The sequence below is a fragment of the Notamacropus eugenii genome, chromosome 1 (genome assembly GCF_028372415.1).
Source record: "Notamacropus eugenii isolate mMacEug1 chromosome 1, mMacEug1.pri_v2, whole genome shotgun sequence".
In the NCBI taxonomy this organism is placed as follows: domain Eukaryota; kingdom Metazoa; phylum Chordata; class Mammalia; order Diprotodontia; family Macropodidae; genus Notamacropus; species Notamacropus eugenii.
In genome coordinates, this window is record NC_092872.1 from 635,103,525 (window position 1) to 635,121,364 (window position 17,840).

The 17,840-nt window shown below is 39.1% G+C and overlaps 2 protein-coding genes across 4 annotated transcripts in view; one reads left to right on the top strand and one right to left on the bottom strand.

Moving 5' to 3' along the window:
• The window catches only part of APLF (aprataxin and PNKP like factor), a 67,025-nt gene extending 62,181 nt beyond the window's left edge, over positions 1-4,844 (bottom strand). Inside the window, exon 1 of the mRNA XM_072635366.1 lies at positions 4,724-4,844. Within this exon, the coding sequence (XP_072491467.1) occupies positions 4,724-4,819 (96 nt within the window). The 5' untranslated portion in view covers positions 4,820-4,844. The remainder of the gene's footprint in view (positions 1-4,723) is intronic.
• Positions 4,845-4,925: 81 nt separating this feature from the next.
• FBXO48 (F-box protein 48) lies at positions 4,926-15,142 on the top strand. 3 transcript variants are annotated; one of them, XM_072635369.1, is made up of 3 exons: positions 4,926-5,009; positions 8,953-9,291; positions 13,340-15,142. In XM_072635369.1, exons 2-3 carry the CDS (start codon positions 8,989-8,991, stop codon positions 13,499-13,501), a joined length of 465 nt encoding a protein of 154 aa, XP_072491470.1. In that variant the 5' UTR covers positions 4,926-5,009; positions 8,953-8,988; the 3' UTR covers positions 13,502-15,142. The 3 variants fall into 3 exon arrangements, with proteins under 3 accessions (XP_072491470.1, XP_072491468.1, XP_072491469.1); XM_072635367.1 differs by lacking the exon at positions 4,926-5,009 and adding an exon at positions 5,154-5,317; XM_072635368.1 differs by lacking the exon at positions 4,926-5,009 and adding an exon at positions 5,338-5,736.
• The last annotated feature ends 2,698 nt before the right edge of the window (positions 15,143-17,840 follow it).

Sequence of the window (17,840 nt, forward strand, 5' to 3'; positions counted from 1 at the left end):
GCTGAGATCTGACCAGGCACGTCCCTACTAAATGATTCCAGTGACTTCTTGCTGCTTCTAGGATAAAATACAAATCTCTGTTTAGTTTTTAAAGTCCTTTGCCTTAAACCGTGCCCTAACCTAACCTTCAAGCCTTGGTGGACAGTACTTTTCTTCTCAAACTCTGTAAACCAGTCACAACACTCCATCTTCCATCTCTGTGCCTTTGCACTGGCCATCAGACATGGCTGAAATACATTTCTTCTCACCTCTGTCTCAGAGTCCCTTTCTTTCTCAAGATGCAACTGTCTTCTGCATGATTTCACAATCCTTTCAATTATTAGCACTCCCTCTCTCTAAAGTCACTGCATTTAACTGCTGCATATAGTTCTGTATGTACCTGTTGTCTCCCCATTAGAATATAAGCTCCTTGTGCATTGAGATTGCTTGATTCTTTGTATTTGTATCCCCAGTGCCTAGAAATAATAGGTGCTTAGTATTTGTTCAGAGAGTGATATGGAAACACTAAATTTAGAGAGCTCCAGCAGGGTAGTCACAAATGGCTGCACCTGAAAGACGTAGTCCCTGGATGCTATACGCACTGTGATTTGATTCTGAAGTTAGAAAAAAATGTTTCTTATAAAATATATGGCCAATTTGTTTCAGAAGATTCTTAGTGTCAAAATCCAATTTCTCCCTTGATGTCTTGTTTACTTGTCATCTTACCAAATTTCACGGTTCGAAGGCCCTTGGAGGACATCTTGTTCATACCTGAACATTCTATCATTCCCCCCAAGGCTATTCTTCTCCAGGCTAAAAATATCAAGTTCCTTTAATCCATCCTCAAGTAGCAGAAATTCAAGGCCTTTCACCATTCCAATTTCCCTCCTACAGAGGCTAGTTTCTACTTCTATCAACATCCTGCCTAAACTGTGATGCCAAAAATGGAACACTATGTTCCAAGTGTGGTCTGACCATAACAAAATATAGAAGAACTATTATGTCTTTATTACGAGCAGCTTTGCCTCTTCTAATGCAGTCCACAGTTATGAGTCTCTTGGTTGCCACATCACATTGCTGGCTCATATTGAAACTGAAAACTACTAAAGACTAAAACACTCTTTCTGACAAACTACTATCTAACTATTCCACCAGTATCAAAGGGTAAAATTCTATAATTCCTATATCATTTTACTTTATAAATTCAGCTCAATATTCGAGCCTTTCAATTTTAAATACTGACACTCCCATTCATCATGTCAGCTAGCTTCCTAGTTTTGTTTCACCTGAAAATTTAATAAGCAAGCTATGGATTTCTTTTTTTGAAGTCAGTGATAAACATTTTAAATGCACAGGGCTAAGTCCAAATCCCTGGAGTGACTGTTACACTGAAGACTTCCTTCCAAGCTGATGTGGAACCAACACTGACAACCATTTTTTGGGCTCTGGCAATTCAACTACTAACCGTTCCAAATCCAGCTAATTGTATTATAACCTAGTCCACATTTCTCCATCCTTTCTCCAAGAATAACATGAGACTAGTTATCAACAATGCTTTGCTAAAATCTGAGGAAATTCTATGGCCCTTTCCTAACCTACTACTCTAATGACCCTATCAACAGAATTAATAACATTCATTTCACATTCTTGTTAAAGTCACATTGGATCTTTTAGACCATCATTTCCTTTTCTACGTGTTCACTATCTCTTTAATAATTAGATCTGGAATTTTTCCATTAATGGGAATCAAACTCACTGGCCCAGTTTTCAGTGAAAATAAGTGCTGCAATCTTGCAGCACCTCTCCTGCTCTCCATAAGCTTTTGGAAATGAATGTTAGTGGTTTAGCAGCCACACCTGCCAGTTCTTTCAGTAACTAAAAAAGGAACATGTCCAAAACACAAGTAGTTGTACCTGCTCCCAGTCTCACCTTTCCATTCTATCCAACACAACTGTCAAAATAATATTCCTACAAGGTCGTTCTTCTGTTCAAAAATCAATGCCACTACTTCTAGGATAAAATACAAACTTCTCAACTTAGCATTTAAGGTCTGTGCACTCTGGCTCCTATCTAGTTTTTCTTCTTTAATAATAATAATAGTAATAATAATAAATCCCCTTTGCAAACCCTCCATTCTAGTCAAATTGGAAGTTAACAGTAAGTAACCCAACATACCCAAGGGGACTTGCCATCACATTCACCTGCATTCATAAAAGGAAAGAAAACTTTTGCGGGGTTAACAATCACTTTAATCAAGCACATGTATCAATCCTTTAGTCAAGCACATACATCATTCACCTAGTTTAGGGGAGCCAACACCCTAATTCCCAAAGTAATAAACAGATATGGCTTCTTCTGTCTGACCATAACTTGACAGATAGCTGTCTGACCATAATTACCAGAAAATGACATCTGGGTTTTCAAAGCAGGGGGTGGGGGGGCTCCTTAAAGCTGTAGCCCAGAGTCATCATCTGGCCAAACAAACACTTCCAGTCAGTAAACCCCAAAGTAAAATCTCACCCTCAGAGTATTTATGCACTTTTTAGGGCCAGAGGGCATAACCCTCTAACCCAGTGACTCGAGAAAAAACAAAAGGCACTTGGGACCCTCCTACAAAACTATTCCCATAATCAAGCTTCCCACAAAGGGCAGGCCCATCAATGGGTGGGAAAAATCCTCCCAATCACATTATTCAATCAGAGGCACTTTTAGGACAACAAAAACCACAAAAAAATTCTAATTTGATTTCCTTTACACTAGAAAACAGGAACTAGTTAACTATTCCTCAAAGCTTATTTCCTGCTTCGAGTCATTTGTACATGTTATTCCAGGTGCCTAAAATCCACTTCCTTTACATTACTGCTTCTCAGGTTCCATTTCCTTTGTGAAGACTTTCCTGATAGTCCTAAATTGTATTCATTCACCAGTCTCAAATTGATTTGTATTATGTTGTTGTGTAGATTATGGAAGAAATTATTTTTGTCCTTGTATACTAACTACCTGGCACAACGTCTTGTACACAGTAATAACTTAATAAATGTTTTTGTGATTTGAAAGTTGAGTACAAAGTCTTTGGAAGAAAAGCTTAGCACCTTTGAATGGAGTTTAGCAGATGTAAACCAAGTCCCTTTTATTTTCTTTATAAAAAAAGAACAAAAACTTCTCTCTCATCCATTCAATACTTGCATCTGTTGGGATATCTATGCAGAGAAATTGTTTAAATTCTCGAAAGTGGGCAAAATTCTTGGTTAGTAATAAAATGGGGGAAACAATACTGGACTTGGGAGTCATACTACAGTGACAGTCCCAATTTTGCCCCTGGTACTACTAGCTGTAACTTCGGACATACTTAACCTTTCTAGTTCTCAATTACATCATCTGGAAAATAAGCAAGTGGAACTAGATCATCTCTAACGACTACCCTTCCAGCTCTAATATTTCATGACAATGGACAATTGGTTTCTTAAAAGCACCTTTCATCTTTGCTTTTTGAACAAGAAGTTTTGTGGACAAAGCATAAAGCACAAAGTTAGGAATCAAGAAAACCTGAGTTCAAATCTTGCCTCAAGTACTTCCTAGCTGTGTGACCCTAAATCACTAAATCTTTTACCTCTGTTTCTTTATCTGTAAGATAGGGGTAATAATAGCATCTACCTCACAGGACTGAGGATCAAATGAGATAATACTTATTAAGGATTTTGCAAACCTTGAAGCTTACCAGACTTCACGCCTACCTTTGCCAATTATTCACTCAGTCACTTTCTCTACATCTCAGTTTTCCCATTTGCAAAATAAGAACACTGGACTAAATGCCGTTTGGCACTAATTAAAACAATCCTATGCAAAGATAGATAAGAGGGTAAGTTTCTAATAAATCAAATGGAAGATAAAGAGCATAATTTACTCATTTCTAGATCCCAAACCTCTCTCACAGTGAGCATTTATTTATATGCGTGTGTATACATATGTGTGGGTACGTATAACACTTATATAATATATATTATATACACTATATATAATACAGTATATATGTCATATATAACACTTTTTAAGTTTTGCAAAGTGGTTTTACACGTGTTATCTCATTTGATTCTCATAACAACCCAGTGAGCTATCAGCATGCCTATTTTACGGATAAGGAAACTGAGGCAAACAGGTTAAGTGAGCCGCCCGGGATCACCCAGCTAATAAGCATCTTTGTCAGGATTTCATCTCAGGTCTTTCTGACTCCAAATTCAGCGCTCTATCATACAAAGTGCCTACACCTAGGTGCTACAAAAGCAAAGGTGCTGCTGGAGCAGAGATCCGATGGACATCTCAGAAATCTGGCAAACACTTCAATCAGGGCTTGGTGTCTTGTTTTGTTGCTTCTGTGGACTAGAGTAACGGAGAAAATGTTAACAGTGCAGACTAAAATTACAAGTGTATCATGCGGTTTGGGGGGTCTGTGGATAAAACTTTTCGTGCGCACCGCAGCATCGAGGATACAAAGTGACAAAGCCTTGGTTTAAAAAAAAAGGTGAAAACAGCAACGCACACTTGGGAGGCTCAACGAAGTTTGCAAACACTTGGCTCACCCAGGCGTCATCGCCCCCAGCGGAAGACACTTTCTGGCCTGTTTAAAGGGACGGCGGGGCTAGTTGGGCAGCACGCGCCCACCCCGATCGGAAGGCAAAGCGCCAGGGCAGGGTGGGCGAGCCGAGCCGCGGCGCGCCCGGGGCGGGGGGGCTGCTCGTACACTTACACCCAGCAGCGGCCCGCGTCCGATCACCGTCTCCCCGGGCGACAGGGCCACCCGCGGGCCGCCAGATGCCGGCGCTAGCTCGAATCCCCCGGCCATGACGAGAGCAGCTTCGGCCGAAGCCTCGGCCTCGCACGGCGACGCCTCACCGGCCTGCGGACTGAAGGACCCCTTTGCGGGATAATACCCTGGAGCACCGCTGAAACACGAACGCCAAAACACGGGAGACACCCTCTTGCTGACCCCGCCCCATGACGAGCCGGGATTCCCCTCAGCAGCCAATCCAAAGGTTTGCAAGCCTCATACGTGTCCACCCCCATCGCGACTTCCCCGCGGCTCTGGTTCTTGTAGTCTTTAGCTCTGCCGCCTTCCGTTCTCATTCTTGTCCAATTGGAACTCTAAAAACTACTCTTCCCAGCAGGCGCTGTGCAGCTCGCTTTTGCGCCTGCGCAGAAAGAAGGCGTCTGGCACGACGAAGTGGGCGGGGCGTAGAGCAAGCTGGCAAGATGGGGTTGGATTCGAATTCCGAAGCATTTAAACGGCCGTTAGCACTGTAGGGAGGGGGGGCCGTGTAACGGCTGCCCTAGCCCCAAGCAGGTAGGGGACCCGAATTTCCTGGCAGCCCACGCGTCCCGCCTTTGCCAGCGAATGCTGCGAGCCTGACGCGCCGGCTCCCAAGCTTCGGTGACAGTTGATGGGGACCGTGGTTGTTTCGGTCATTGTCAAACTCCCCAGTTATAAGGCGGCCCGGGGCGGGGGGCGACCGAGGAGTAGGCGTGTGTCTCCACTCCTCGGGGCTGGTGACTGATCTCTCCCCGAGGGCTTGCGCCCGGTCCTTCCTGGGGCTGTCATCGGCCCAGGACTGACACCCTCTGCGGAAGGAGGGCGGGGCAGGCGGGGGGAGGTAACTTTGCCGGGTTTTTGTTTTTTTAATGGCATCTTAAAGCTTACCAAGTGCTTTGTCTCACCCTGCGGTGGGGCACGTGCTGCGGGGAAAATTTACACCTGATTTATAGGTGAGGAACTCAAAAGAAACTCAGAGCAGTTAAGTGGTTGCCCGGTGTCCCCCTTACTGCGAAAGGACAGACCTAGGATACTTTGTAGCTTTCAGTGACGAGGGAAGGCAGTTAAAAGTGGTTGCCCGGTGTCCCCCTTACTGCGAAAGGACAGACCTAGGATACTTTGTAGCTTTCAGTGACGAGGGAAGGTTGTCAAAGTTCCCTATACAATCCAAAAAAAAAAAAAAAATACGGAGAAATCACGAGTTGCTGAGGATCATTTTCTAATTAATCGATTAACAGTGATTAAGCGCCTACCGTGTAGCAGCGCGGAGATGCGAAGAATGTCAAAAGACAGCCCCTGCTCTCCAAATGCTTACAGTTCAATGGGAGAGAAAACATGCAAATTACCTATGTACGAGCGAGTTATGCGCGGGGTAAATGGAAGGTAGTCTCAGAGAGAAGGCACTAGAGAACTGGGAAACTGCTTCTTGCAGAAGGTGCTGAGCCTTGAAGGAATTCAGGGAAACTAGTAGGAGGAGACGGGGAGAGAAATCAGTCCAGGCACAGGGAGTGTGATGTGGGACGATCCACAGCTGGTTTTAGAAGTCATGCTTTAGGAACCTAGCAAAGGCATTCTCCCCAGCTTTCTGCTAGTAGATGCCTGAAATACCTACAACTGAAGAACACGTCTCTCCATAATTAGCCGTGGAAGAATCTAAGACGCTTACGTGGTTTGAAATGTAAACAGATGCCCTCTTGGAGTGGTAGCCCTGACTTAAAACTCGAAGTCAGGTGTAAATGATTTAGGATTTAGGATCTCCGCAAAAGGGTTTTGATAGAGGAGAGACAGTTACCAGACATTTGAGGGTCCCTGGTACTAAAAAAGTAAACCTTCACAATTTTGCCCTATCTGGGGACCACATTTAGATAAAGAAGGCTTCTATTTTATTTTCACCATCATAACCTCAGCTCAAGATTGACTCAGAAGATGGAAATTATTAATTATTAGAGCACCAAAATAAACAGAATGGTAGGAATTGTAGTTTGGAGAAAACCCAATACGGAAACCTAATTCAGAGGAGCAATATTTTGAAAGAAGGGAATAATTTGTTACCAATAAAACATTTAAGTAGACATTTAAAAGAGACCGTGTATGATGAAAGACGTAATTTATTTACAATTTTTAATGTTTATGTTAGGGATACTCAAATGGATCTAAGTTTTCATTAATTGTTTAGTTCCCTCCATGATAACCTATCAAACACTATTCATTCCTGCCCATTCTGGGCAACTCTTTTTTCATATCCTTTCATAATTTCAGCATAGGGGGTTCACGTAATATGATGGAGGCCCCCTTAATTTCTCCTAACATTGTGTAGGATGTCCACAGGACCCTGGATGTCCATATGTCAGAAACCATAGCATATACATTAACAAAATAACAAAAAATCTTGTTTGCTTTTCTGTCAGCTTCTTGCCTCCTTCTGGATGTTTTCCAGATTTTGTTATTATTTTCATTATTTAATAGCAAATTTAGAAAGTGGTCTCATGCTTAGTTTGTTTAAAGCATTTCATCCTAATAATTGATAGTTTTTAAAAGAACATGGAGATCTTTGTAATAGAGATGTAAAACTAAATATATGAAACATAAGTAGTATTTTAAGCCCATTTATGTACAAAAATAGGGCACTTTAAACTGGTATTGGTCATTGAGTTGGTTTATAGGGTTGGGGGAGGAAGAGTTTGGACTTAGTGGTGGATATAAAGAGCCCTATCTTGCATCCCTGTTCTTGCCTTATCCCACTAGTGATCACAGTCAGCTAAGAGTTCAGGTAAGTATAGGTATACTACAATGAAAATGATAGGCATGTATGGAAACAAATCATTGGCTCAGTAGTGTAACCTACAAAGCCACAGTACACAGTTATTTGGGGGGGGAATAGTCAAAAAACCCTGTGTTTTTTCCTATCTTTTCAACTAATGGTGCTGGCTGGATAGCTCCTAGGAATATTCCAAAGCACAAAGTATGCCACTAAACTGTATAGTTTAGACTTAGTGCCTTAATGACTTGAATCTTGACTCCTTAGCAATTTTAGATGATTTTAGGCACTCCAGAGGGCCTGGAGTCAGGAAGATATCCTGACCCTCAGTTCAAATCCAATCTCAGATACTTAGAAGCTATTTGACCTTCCACAAGTCACTTTACTAATATCAATCTGCCTCCTCATCAATAAAATGGGGATAATAGATAACAATAGCACCTATCTCTCAGGGTTGTTGTGAGGATCAAATGAGATAATAATTCCAAATCATTTTACAAAATCTCACACATTAATAAGTGCTATATATAAATTTTATTTATTATATTTTAATTTTTATTTATATTATGTTTATATTTTGTTCATATTTATTATTTTATTATTATTACTCTAGTGCTAAAATGAACTATTAGTAGTAGTTCACATTTTGTTTTTTTCTCCCCTGTGAGTTAATGTAAGAGCTATTTTATAGGTGAGGAAATTAAGGTTCATAGTTTGTGAATAAAATAGCACAAATCACAAAAGGAGTAAGTTGATGAGTGACTCCAAGTCCAGTATTCTTTCTGCTACTATGAATGCTTTTAGAAATTATGTGGCCAAAAAAAAACCAACCCAAAACAAAACCCATGTGTTGGACTTTTTGCATAAATTACCTACTAGGCCTATTCACAAATTGACAAGAGATTAACGGCATAGTATTTTTAGTCATTGTCAGTCTGCTAGACATCAAGTATCTTAATTTTATAAGAGTTTAAGGAATTGAATTTTACATATTAACACATAAGCAACAAGCTGGTGTTAAAACATTATAAACTAAAACATGGATTCTGCCTTTTGGAAGAACATTTCTACATCGTTTAAGATTAGTGTAATACATTAGAAAAAGCGAGGGACTTGAAGTCAGTGAATTTAAGGTCAGCTCCACCACTTACTAGCTAGGTAACTTTAGGCAAGTCGTTTAACTTCTCTGAACTCTTGTCTCATCTGTAAAATGAAGATAATTTTTACACTACCTTGAAAGGTCCCCATAAGGCTCAACTACTTAACATTTACTATTCCTACACTTTTATAAATATGGGGGAATAATTTCATTTAGGAAAAGTAACTCTCAAATAGAATAAAATGATAAAGTATGAGTAGAATCTATAGTGTGTTCTGAAGAAGAAAATGAATATGTTGTACTGTGTTTTAGGTCACATATGAAACAGATTTACCAAAACATCAAATTATGCAGAAAATCTCCAAAAGAAATAGTAATTCACCTGTTGCTGGTAAAGAACTTAACTCTGCTTGTCCTGATAAGAAGAAAGAAAATAAAGACAATTTTGTTGAAATATTACCTCCAGAAGTCACTATTAAAATTTTTAGCCAACTCGACATTCAGAGTTTATGCCGAGCTGCAACAACATGTAAGAGTTGGAATCAAGCAATCAAGAATTGTGACTACTTATGGAAGCACCACTGTTTGACTGTCAGAGCTATATGTCAAAAAGAGATAGATGGTGATCGAGGAAATGGATATTCATGGAGGGTAAGTTTAAACATTGAAAATGACTATATTATTAGCAGTAACAACAACAAAAAATGGTAACATCCTAAAAATTTGCTAATTCCACATATTTATGCATTTATACATTATACATTTTAAAACTCAAAACATCTTATGACTTACCCACCATAATCTCTAATAAACTATCTTTATCCTTATACATACATAAACATACATATGCCAGTATAGTCAGAATTTGAGAGAAGCCTTATCCATCAGAATTACAACATTTCAGCGTTGGAAGAGGCCTGAGTACCCATCTATTTCAACTAGTACCTGAAAAAAGAATCCCTTCTGCAGTCAAGCCAATCAAATAATTGCCTGGCCTTTGCTAAAAGGCCTCTAGTGAGGGAGAACATACTACTTTCTCCAGAAGCATCCCATTCTACTTCTGATATGGCCTTCATGTCCTTTCTATCTCTAGCTAGATCTATGATCCTATGAATTTTTAAGTATTTCTTTACAACAAACCTGGTTTTGCTTCTTTGTTAGATTTACCCATTGGTCCTAAGTCTGCTTTTTGGAACCATCCAGAATAATCTGTCTTTCATATGATAGCCTTTGAAACACTTGAAGACAGCTAACATATTCCCTTTAACACTTCTCTAAACTAAACAGCCTCACTTCCCTCATTTCCTTCAAACGTCCTCATCCTCTGCTATGGACACTTCATTTTCTCAAGCTGTGGTATCCCAAACTGTACACAATGCTTCAGATGTGATCTTATCAAGTATAACAGAGTACAAGTAAGACTCTTACCTCTTTATTCCTGGACATTCTACCTTTCTTACTATGTATAGGAGCACATTATTTATTAATGCTATATGTCAAAAAGAGATAGATGATGGTCAAGGAAATGAATATTCATAGAGGTTAAGTTTAAAGATATTTTTATTCTGAACTTAACAAACTGAGTAAAATAGGCATTTCCATATATATATATTATATATATGTATATATATAATATATATACACACATACAGACATACACACACACACAGAAGAACAGAATAAAAGGATTTTACACGAAATTGCAAATCTCCATGAATTGCAACTTGTTTTTCAAGTGTTTAAGTTCAACCTCAAGCTTTCATACTGCTTGTGTATGGGATAAAAAGACCTTTACTCTAAGTTTTAAATAAATGAAGAGGCTTCTCAATAAGAACAGAAAAATGATTTATTACAATTCTTGCGAGAAAGGGACGTCCCTCCACCAGGTTGGGGAATCTGATGGAAGGAAGCAACTTACAGAAATCAAAGCACAATTTTTATACTCTAATGCAGAGAATCCCACCTCCCCGCTATCCCACCTCTCCATTGGCTGGGAGGTGGGCTTACAATCTAAGCACGATAAACTAGATAAGCCCCAGGAAATCTTCACCTATCCCAACACAGTTACCTCATTTAATACCTAACTTAACTGCTGATGTGGCTTTAGAAGGGAGGGGAGGGGGAGAAGGGGGAGCTGGTAATGTTGATGTGGCAACAGTACAGCAAACAAAGAGATTTGAGTAACTTCCAAGTTTCGGGTACAGCCCACAGTGCTTTCAAAGAAAGCTGGTAGCTGGGCGGGGGGGGGGAGGGGGTGGGGGGCGACACCAACTGACCATCCAGGGAGAGAGGCATTATGGAAGAGAAATTTTATTTAGAAAATACAGCATTCCCCATATTTTTATTATGAAAAGTCTTCACAATCTCCTCATCTCACTCACTTGTCTTTTCTTCTTTTCTGCTCTTCCTTCTGTTGTCTGCATTTTTAAAAAAGCTTTCCCATTGACTCTCTTTCCTTTTCCTTTTTGCTATTATCCTATACGTATTTCATCTCACTCTCCCCATCCCTCTTGAAAAAAAAAGAAAAAGAGAAAGTTCTTGTAACAAATAGTAGTCGAGCAAAATAAATTTCTATTAATTGTGTCTGAAAATATGTCCTATCTTACATCTTGAATCTCTCACCTTTCTGTGAAGAAATGAATAACCCTTTTCATCATCACTACTCTAAAATTAACTATTGCATTGATCAGAGTTCTCAAGTCTTTCAAATTTGTGCTTTTTAATAATCTTATATTTTATAAATTATTCTCGTGCTTCTACCCAGTTTACTCTTCATCAGTTCACACAGATCTTTTCAGGTTTTTCCAAAACTGTTCATTTCACCATTTTTATGGCACAATGATATTCCATTGTATTTATATTCCGTAAGTGGTTTATCTATTATTCCCAAATATGTTGTCACTCCCCTAGTTTCAAGTTCTTTACTACTACAAAAAAAGCTGTTATACATCTTTCTTTGATCCTCTTGGTATATAGGACCCCATTAGTTTTCTTGGCTGCCATATCACACTCATATTGAGCCATCCAAAACCCTCCTTTTTCAGACATACTGTTATTTAGCCATACTTCTCCTATTCCCTGCTTATGAAATTGATATTTTGTGTTCAACTTTGATTTTAAAGTTAATCCTTTCTCTTTTGAATCTTTGGCATCCATCATATTAGCTATCCCTCTAACTTTGTGTTATCTATAAATTTGATGAACCTACCATGGATGCCTAAGTCACTGGTAAAAATAATAAACGTCATAGATTCAAGCACAAATCCCTGGAGTGATTCATTGGAGGACTCCTAGCAAAATGATATTATAAACAAGTGATAATTAATCTTAAAGTCCAGTAGTTCAGTCAGGTCCAAATCTGCCAAATTGTACTATCATCTAGCCCCCTGTCTCTCAAAATTTTCCACAAAAATAGCATGGCAGGTTTTAGCAAATGTTTTCCTAATAGCTGAGTAAACTTTATTTTCATAATTCCCCTAATCTACCAAATTAATAACTCTGTTGAGTTTAAATACAAGCTTCTCCTTCTTCCCTAATTATCCATTTCATCAATAGGGAATGCTAGTTATTAAGGAATTTTCCTGTTTTCTCATTATAATGTGTGCCCAAGCCCTTAATTTATTTGAAAGGACCATAGGTCTTTGAGCCATTGAATGAAAGGTAAATGAAAATAGGGGATGAATCCAGAGGGAGAGTTATGCCCCTCTACAATCCTGGTGACCATGTTATTGAAGAGACTGACTAATAGAAAACAACACTTCCAGCAGGGAGCAGCAGAAATATGCAAAAGAAAAAATACCAATAAAAAGATACAGAAAGAGAGCCATTGGAGGAAGAAAGCAGCTTGGACTCTAGAAAAACACTAAGCCTCAGAATCCACCAACAAGCTACACCAAATGGGAGCTTCATGAGAACTTCACAAAGGGAGAAAAGGATTCCCAGCAACTGGGATTTGTGAAGTGCCCTTTTGCTATATAGTTCCCTACATGTATCTCACTACTTTTGTACTTTGTACTTGAGCCAACCTTCTCCAGTAATTTTGTGTGTGCAAGGGGAGAGTGTACCCTTTTTTCTTGTGGGGGGACATTTTATACCAACTATTTTTACTATATCATTTTAGCAAATACCTTTAAAACCCAACTAAGGTGACTAGCTGGTTATCAATTGGAAATGTACCAGTAGAGGTACATGACTGACACTATTAGAAACCCTAGCTTCTCAGGGTAAATTCTGAGTAGGAGTAGTCAATAGATCTCTGGGGCCCTCAACCCCTCCCTGTATAGGAGAGGAAGTTAGGGGAGTGCCCCAGATGATGTGGTCACCTAAAAGGAAGTGAGGTTAGGTTAACAGGAGTTATTATTATTCATAAAACCATGAATATGAAATGTGAATTGTGAATGTGAAATGTGAATTCATATGAAATATGAATATGAAAATGAAACCATTTCTCTTTGTAAGAAACACTTCCTTTTCTTTATGTTCAGTGTACGTGACTGATTTCTAGCAAAGTTCTAGTATGAATGCACTTTGTATAATATAAAATTATTCCTATATTTTACATGTAATATTGTATGTATTCCTGTATTTTATTATATTTCATTTAATTATATATTTGGTTGTATGTGTTTCTCCCTCTGCTGAATACCTTGAAAACAAACTCTCAACCTGTTTTTAAATGATAATGGCTTACCTTTTTCAGGTAACACTATTGAGGAACTACTGGAAGAGTAAGGTGAAGCATGAATGGCTAAGTGGCAGATACAGCAACATTTGTTCTCCCGTTAGCCTTCCAGAAAAAAATATGTGCCCTATGGATGCAGATACCTGGGGGGAAATTCTAGCAGCTGAACTTGAAAGATAAACTGAAAAATCCAGAAGAGTTCTCAACTTTCAAGAGTTGAAAGGAAACATTGTTATTTTTGCAGATACTTTGTACCTTTATTTACTCATTGTTCATTTGTTTTATTTGTGAATTTTTAAAAGAACATTATATGAAATATAAATCTTTATTTTGCACTTTACCTCTTCCCTCCAAAATTTTTATTTGATATTTTTATTGTAAGAATGAAAATTCTAGTGATGCTATTTTTATAAGACATACTAAACTGCCAAATTAGTTTCAAGATTTGTGTAATATTGGTTTTTTTATAAAATGCTATACATTATTGTGAAGTAATAGGAATAGGAAAAATAGTAGAGTTTAAATAAATTGTTGTTTCTAAAATATTTTAAATGGAAAGTTCAACATCTTCAGGAAGAGAATTTGTTCTAAGTAGAGTACTCTTAAATTGTGTTCTATGACAGGCAAAAAAAATTCAAAAACAAACAGCTATTTGGGAAAATAAGTAAGTAACTTATTTTTAAGTTATTACTTATTAAAACCATAAGTAAGCTTCCTTCTCTAACTAGAGCAAACAGATTTGACCAAATAAAGAAAGGATATTACAGCACTTGGAAGTGTTATACAGCTCTAAGGTATTTTTTATTATCGTATATTTGTACTTTGAATGTGTTTGTGCCTTTATGTGAATTTTTTTTCTGGTTTCTTTAGACTTTTTTTACTTGTATATTAATATGCTAGTTTGCATTGTATCCTTTATTATTTACGCTGTTTCTTTGTTTTCCATTCCTTCTATTTCAATATGGTTTCTAGTGTGACTGTCTCATTTTACACATGAGGTAACTGAGGTCCAGAGAAGTGAGTGAATTGACCCAGGGTTTGACAGATCATAAAAGTCAAGATTGAGATTCCAAAGGAAAGTCAAGAGGTCAAAGAGCATGTTAAGAAGAAGATTCTTGTCTCCTGGCTCTACTTCTGACTCTGAGTTTTTCCAGTTCCTCTCCCTGAATCACCTCCACTTAGTAAAATCCATTCAGGGATACAGACGATCATTTCCCCTTTGTATTTGTATTTGTACTCCTAGCACTTAGCACAGTGCTTGATGGCTAGTAAGTGCTTAATAAATGCATTATTGATCTATAAATCATTAGTAGGCAACATAATTGGCACAAGATAGAACACTGGACCAGGAATTAGGAAGACTTAAGTTAAAATCTAGCCTCAGAAACTGACTTGCTGTGTGACCCTTGAGAGGTCACTTAACCTCTGTCTACCTCAGTTTCCTCAACTATAAAATGTGGATAATAATAGCACCTACCTCCCAGGGTTGTTGTGAGGATCAAGAGAGATATTTGTAAAATGCTCAGCATAATACCTGGTATACAGTAAACACTATATAAATTCTTGTTATAGCAGCAATATTGGCAGGAAAAACATTTTAAAAAACAGATCTCAGAGCTATTTCATATGCACCGTATTGACCATCAACCAGGTAATTCAATCATCATCTGTCAGACATAAACAGCACTTTGCAGTTTGCAGTTATTTTCCTATCCACCCATTCATCCACTCTCTCAAGTTATTCTCACAAGATATATACAGGCAAATTGTACAGATAAGAGAACGTTACAAAGTAAATAAACTTGTTCAAAGTTCAGGCAACTACTTAGTGTATTGAACTTGGATTTTGAAATACAATATTCTCCTTGCTCTGCGTCTGGTATGGTGATATCAAACTCAAATTGAAGGGACTCACTAATCCATACAGAAGGATCCCTGAAGGCCACATACTGACTGAGTCTTAAAATGTAAAATGTATATTTAACTGCATTTTATCTTGTTACAATTTCCCAATTATATTATAATTTGATTAGGCAACAGTCAGGTGTGTTATGGGTATCCATTTCTTTTCTATCTTATGCATCACCTGCACAATCATAGTCTCACAGAATTCGAGAGTTGAAAGGGACCTTAGCAGTCATCTAGTCTAACTCACCACCAAAAGGATTGCTGGTGTAGTGTACCTTCCATCTGATGGTTCAGCCTCCAAAAAGGATGAACCCACTCCTCTTGAGTTAGTCCATTCTACTTTTGAATGACTCTTAAGTGTTTAGAATTTCAGTCAGCTTTTGTATGAGCAATGGTCCCCCTACCTTGTAAATCTCAGCTGGAATAGAATCAGCACCAGGTGCTTTGCCACATGAAAGGAACCTAATGGCCCTCAAAACCTCTTCTTCAGTTGGAAGTTCGGCTAAGGAGGGATTGACTTCAAACTGAGGTAAATGGTCAATGGCCTCAGCATTGATTGATGATGGTCTGTTGAGAACACTATGGAAGTGTTCAGCCCATCTCTCTAGGATCATGTCCTTATCACTAATCAATGTGGCTCCATCAGCACTGAGTAGTTGTGATGCACCATAGGTTTTTGGTCCATAAATAAGCTTTCAGGGAATCATAAAAGCACTTTGGATTGTTACTATCAGCATAAAACTGAATTTCATCTGCCTTCTTACTGAGCCAGGAACCTTGCATCTCTCTAAGCTTTACTTGTACTTTGATGGAATTAAATGCTGCCTTCTTAGAGGTGCTTGAACTATCTGGCTGATAAATCCTGTGGAGTTCTTGTTTTTCATTTAGCAGCTCCTGAATATTCCCATCATTTTCATCAAACCAGTCTTGGTGTTTGCAAGTGTTCTGACCCAGATGAGCAAATGCAGTGCTATACAGCAAGTCTCTGAATGCTGCCCACTCCTTTTCTCCACTGTTGTTCACTGTGTGTTGGTTCAACTTTCCCTCCAAGTCAGCAGCAAACTGTTCATGCTCAGAGAAGAGCTCTAATTTGTTGACATTAATTATTCTGGTACTCATTTTGCCTTAGGATTGGCACTTTTGATGAATGTCAATATTTGGCTTGGAAAGGATACGTCTATGATCAGTCCACCACTCTGCACCACACGTTGCCTTTGTCATTTTCACATCTTGTTTGTCTCTTCTTACAATCACATAATCTATTAGATGCCAGCATTTGCTGCAAGGGTGCATCCATGAAGTTGTATTGTGTTTAGGTAAACGGAAGACAGTGTTGGTGATGAGGTCATGCAATGCACAAGTCTTCAGCAGTAAACGACCATTGCTCTTGCTGTTTCCAACTCCTTTCCTCCCTAGGACTCCCTACCAAGTCTGGTAGTATGAGCCTGCTCTAGCATTAAAGTCATCCAGAATTATAAGCTTGTCCTCTTTTGGCACATTGATGATAAGGGTCTCTAGATCTTCATAAAATTTTTCTTTAACTTCATCAGGGTTTCTCATGGTGGGAGCATAGGCAGTGATGATGGTAGCATGACATTTTCCTGTGAGTGGCAATCACATTGTCATGAGCCTGTCATTCACTCCTTCTGGCAGGCATACCAGCTTGCTGATTAGATTAGTTTTGATTGCAAAACCCACACCAGCTTCATGGCGCTCCCCTTCACTGCACCCACTCCAGAAAAAGGTGTATCCAGCTCCAACCTCAGTAAACTGGTCTTCATTTGCCAACCCTGTTTCACTCAAGGCTGCTATTTGGATGCGATACCTGTTGAATTCTCTTGCAACAAGAGTAGTTCTCTCAGATCTATTGGATTTTGTGTTGTCTATTAGTGTGCACACATCTGATGTGCCGATGGTGAGTGGAATCATCTTTGCAGATGTTGTCATACATTTTTTGTGTATTTCGACCACATAGTGGGATTCCTCGCCTGCCGTGGTAATCAGGCCAGGGTTGGGTAAGCAGACAATGTTTAGGGCACCTTTTCTAACCCCGTTCCTCCAGTACAATCCTTAAAAGGCTGCTCAGACACCCAGGGGACTGCCAAATCCCACTGCTGCTTCCAATGAGAAACAACCCTATGGCCTGGGCCGCCTGTGTGCAGAGTTGTGACAGCTCCCAGTGTATCCACACCTGCTGCTTCATCACTTGCCTATCGCCACAGGAATTTGAGCCATAATAGTGAAATTGTATGGGCAATGAAATTTTCCAGGTTATATGGCAAGAGGAGGTTATCCCCCAGGAGTTCAAGGATGTCTCCATTGTCCATCTCTGTAAGGGTAAAGGGAATAGGTTGTCCTGCTACAATCACAGGAGGATCTCTCTCTTAGTCATTGCTGGCAAAGTTCTTGCTAGAGTCCTTAACAGGATGATCCTTCACCTGGAAGATGGGCATATACCTGAGAGCCAGTGTGGCTTCATAAAGGGTTGATATGATATTTGCTGCCAGGAGAAGTGCTGGGAGCAGAACAGAGGTCTGTACACAACGTTTGTAGATCTGACCAAGGCCTTTGACACTGTTAGTAGTGAGGGCTTATGGAAAATTATGTCAAA

Coding starts and splice junctions, on each gene's coding strand:
- FBXO48 (XM_072635369.1), top strand. CDS start 8,989: ATGCAGAAAATCTCCAAAAGAAATAGTAATTCACCTGTTGCTGGTAAA. Junction 9,292..13,339: donor GAAATGGATATTCATGGAGG/GTAAGTTTAAAC, acceptor TACCTTTTTCAG/GTAACACTATTGAGGAACTA.